The sequence below is a fragment of the Emiliania huxleyi genome (assembly GCF_000372725.1).
Source record: "Emiliania huxleyi CCMP1516 unplaced genomic scaffold EMIHUscaffold_37, whole genome shotgun sequence".
Taxonomy (NCBI): Eukaryota; Haptophyta; order Isochrysidales; family Noelaerhabdaceae; genus Emiliania; species Emiliania huxleyi.
Genome location: NW_005199194.1, coordinates 337,050 through 339,371, shown reverse-complemented (window position 1 = coordinate 339,371; position 2,322 = coordinate 337,050). Strand labels below are relative to the sequence as shown.

The 2,322-nt window shown below is 61.6% G+C and overlaps 1 protein-coding gene across 1 annotated transcript in view; it reads left to right on the top strand.

Moving 5' to 3' along the window:
- Positions 1-1,930: 1,930 nt before the first annotated feature.
- The window catches only part of EMIHUDRAFT_209080 (hypothetical protein), a gene marked incomplete at both ends in the record, with an annotated part of 887 nt that continues 495 nt past the window's right edge, over positions 1,931-2,322 (top strand). Inside the window, 2 exons of the mRNA XM_005771884.1 lie at positions 1,931-1,991; positions 2,077-2,267. Coding sequence (XP_005771941.1) covers positions 1,931-1,991; positions 2,077-2,267 — 252 coding nt within the window. The remainder of the gene's footprint in view (positions 1,992-2,076; positions 2,268-2,322) is intronic.

Genomic DNA, 2,322 nt, shown 5'->3' with positions numbered 1-2,322 from the left:
AAAACAACCACGGACCCAAGACGCACAAGCTCAGACAGTCGAGAAAGGGATCGACAGCAACGACAGTCAGAAGTCAGCGCTGGGTCCCAGGGCGAATGCGATGACGGCCTCTAGTGTGAGCTCTAGCTAGTGAGCTCATCGCTACTATGTATATGCAGGTTGCAGCGAGTTAGGAGCCGACCGACCGACCCTCGCGTCCGGTGCTCACCGACGGCGGGGCGGGCCACCCGCCCACGCGCCGCCTACGCGCAGCGCGTGCGCCACAAACTCGCCCGCCGAGAGCGCCGGCCAGTCGCCATCGGCCGTCGCGAGAGGCCGTTCACACAGCCTTGTTATTGAGAAGAAAATACGTCCTATGGCGCTGTGCGCTGGTCTGTGAGAGGTTGAGGTGCGAGCCCTGGAGGCCCTGGGAATGGGGGGAGACTACCCGCGGGCCTAGAAGGCCCGCGCGCAGGGGGGTGGGGCATTGAGACCGGTCATGAATGAGTGCGCGACACGCATGTTGCGAGCAGCGTTGTTGATGTTTTGCGCGTCGCCACAGACGGCGGCGCGCGAGAGCTGTTGCGAGTGGTGCTGGACAAAGCCCCGGGCGCTGCCGGAGGCTGTGCCGTAGTCGGTGCGGTCGACGGCGCTCGGGCTGCTGACCTCTTTGGCGAAGTTGTGGATGATTCTCTTGGTTGGCGGGGCGATGCCGCCCTGGCTTTCGACGAGACAAATTTTGACGATTCCGTTCTTGACATGGAGCGCGTCGTAGTACTGTCCCTTGTGCCCTTTGACCCAGCCTTTACCGGTCGCATGGACGAGCGGGCCCTGTGACTTGTGGCCGCGCTCTTTGCACCCAAGAACCTTGAGCAAGGTTTGGTCGAGGGTGTTGCCGAAACCAAACTTGTGGCCCAGTGACGCACAGCATCCGCCGTGTGCCGCCGAGCCCTGCCCAGCCTGCCTCGTCTTTGTGAGGGCGCTAGGCACCTTGACTTCGTAAAGCCGTAGTGGACATCGCGCTGGGACTGCAGGTCCCCGCCGATCTCGCACATGTCGGTGACGTGCCCCTCGTTGAGATGGAAGGTCGTCTGAGGGTTCGCCTTGTCACCGAGCACGAGCTTGCCGCAGGCTCGTGCACGGACCATGTTGGCCGCCGCATACATGGTGCCGTTGTGACGAATGTTGTGCTCGCACGGAATGTCCTTCGATCCGTTTGCAAGCTGGTCGCCCTTCCGCATACCGATGGTGACTGTCTCACCAGCCGCCTCCTTGGCGTCGTACACGTACTTGGCGCTGGAGATGTAGTAGCCGTGGCGACGCTGCAGCGCCGTGGCAAAAATCTCCGAGGTGATTTTGGAGGAGTGCCGGCCGTCGGGGCAGAGGTCGAGCCACGCTCCCGAGGCGAACTGAGAGACGGCGATGAAGCGTGTCGCCTCTCGATGTTTGACGCCGTCCGGGTCGTCCATCTCAGCATCCAGCCGCTCGCAGGCGGCGAGGCAGCGAAGCCACCGCTCGTGCGACGCAATCTGAGCGAGCGTGCCCTGTTTGGGGACTGGAGAAGTGCTCTGCTCAGAGTAGAGGTCGGAGACGGGCGGCATCCGAAAAAAGAATTTAGACAGCGAAATCTCTCAGACCGCCAGTGGAGTTGGAGTGCACCGCGCTGCGAGAAGGAGGGGCCGCCCAACGGCGTCAAGGCGCTCGCCTTCCTGATCCAGCGACCATGAGCGCGTTTGCCGTGCCGAGCACGTACGGCATCCACCGCCCAAACACGGGGCTTGGGGCGACGGATAGCTTGAGAGCCTCACCGAAAGCATCACACTGCGCTTCTCCAAGCTGACGCCCGAAAAAGAAAAAAAACTTCGGCGAGCGTTGAGAACTCCGTTCTGTGGCCTTGTTCCAGACGCTTCCCCTTGCTACGTCGTCTGCTACTCTCAACGCGCCACCAAAAATGTCTGCCGGCGAGGAGGTCGAGACGTTCGCCTTTCAGGCTGAGATCAACCAGCTGATGAGTCTCATCACCAACACCTTCTACTCACAAACAAGGAGATCTTCCTCCGCGAGCTCATCTCCAACTCTATCGACGCGCTCGACAAGATCCGCCCGAGATGATCACCAACCTGGGCACCATCGCGCAGTCGGGCACCAAGGGCGGCATACAGCACTGCCAGCCAGCCTCTTCCTCCTCCTCAAGGGGCCTGGACCTAATCCTAGAATATGGGGCCCATTATTTTCGCGACCCTGGCGGGGAGGGCCTATTTTATTCTGTCGGCCCGCCCTCCAAACCGGTCTTTACCAGAGAACCCTTCCCCGTACACGAGGCCTCAAGAGGCCCGGCCGGGT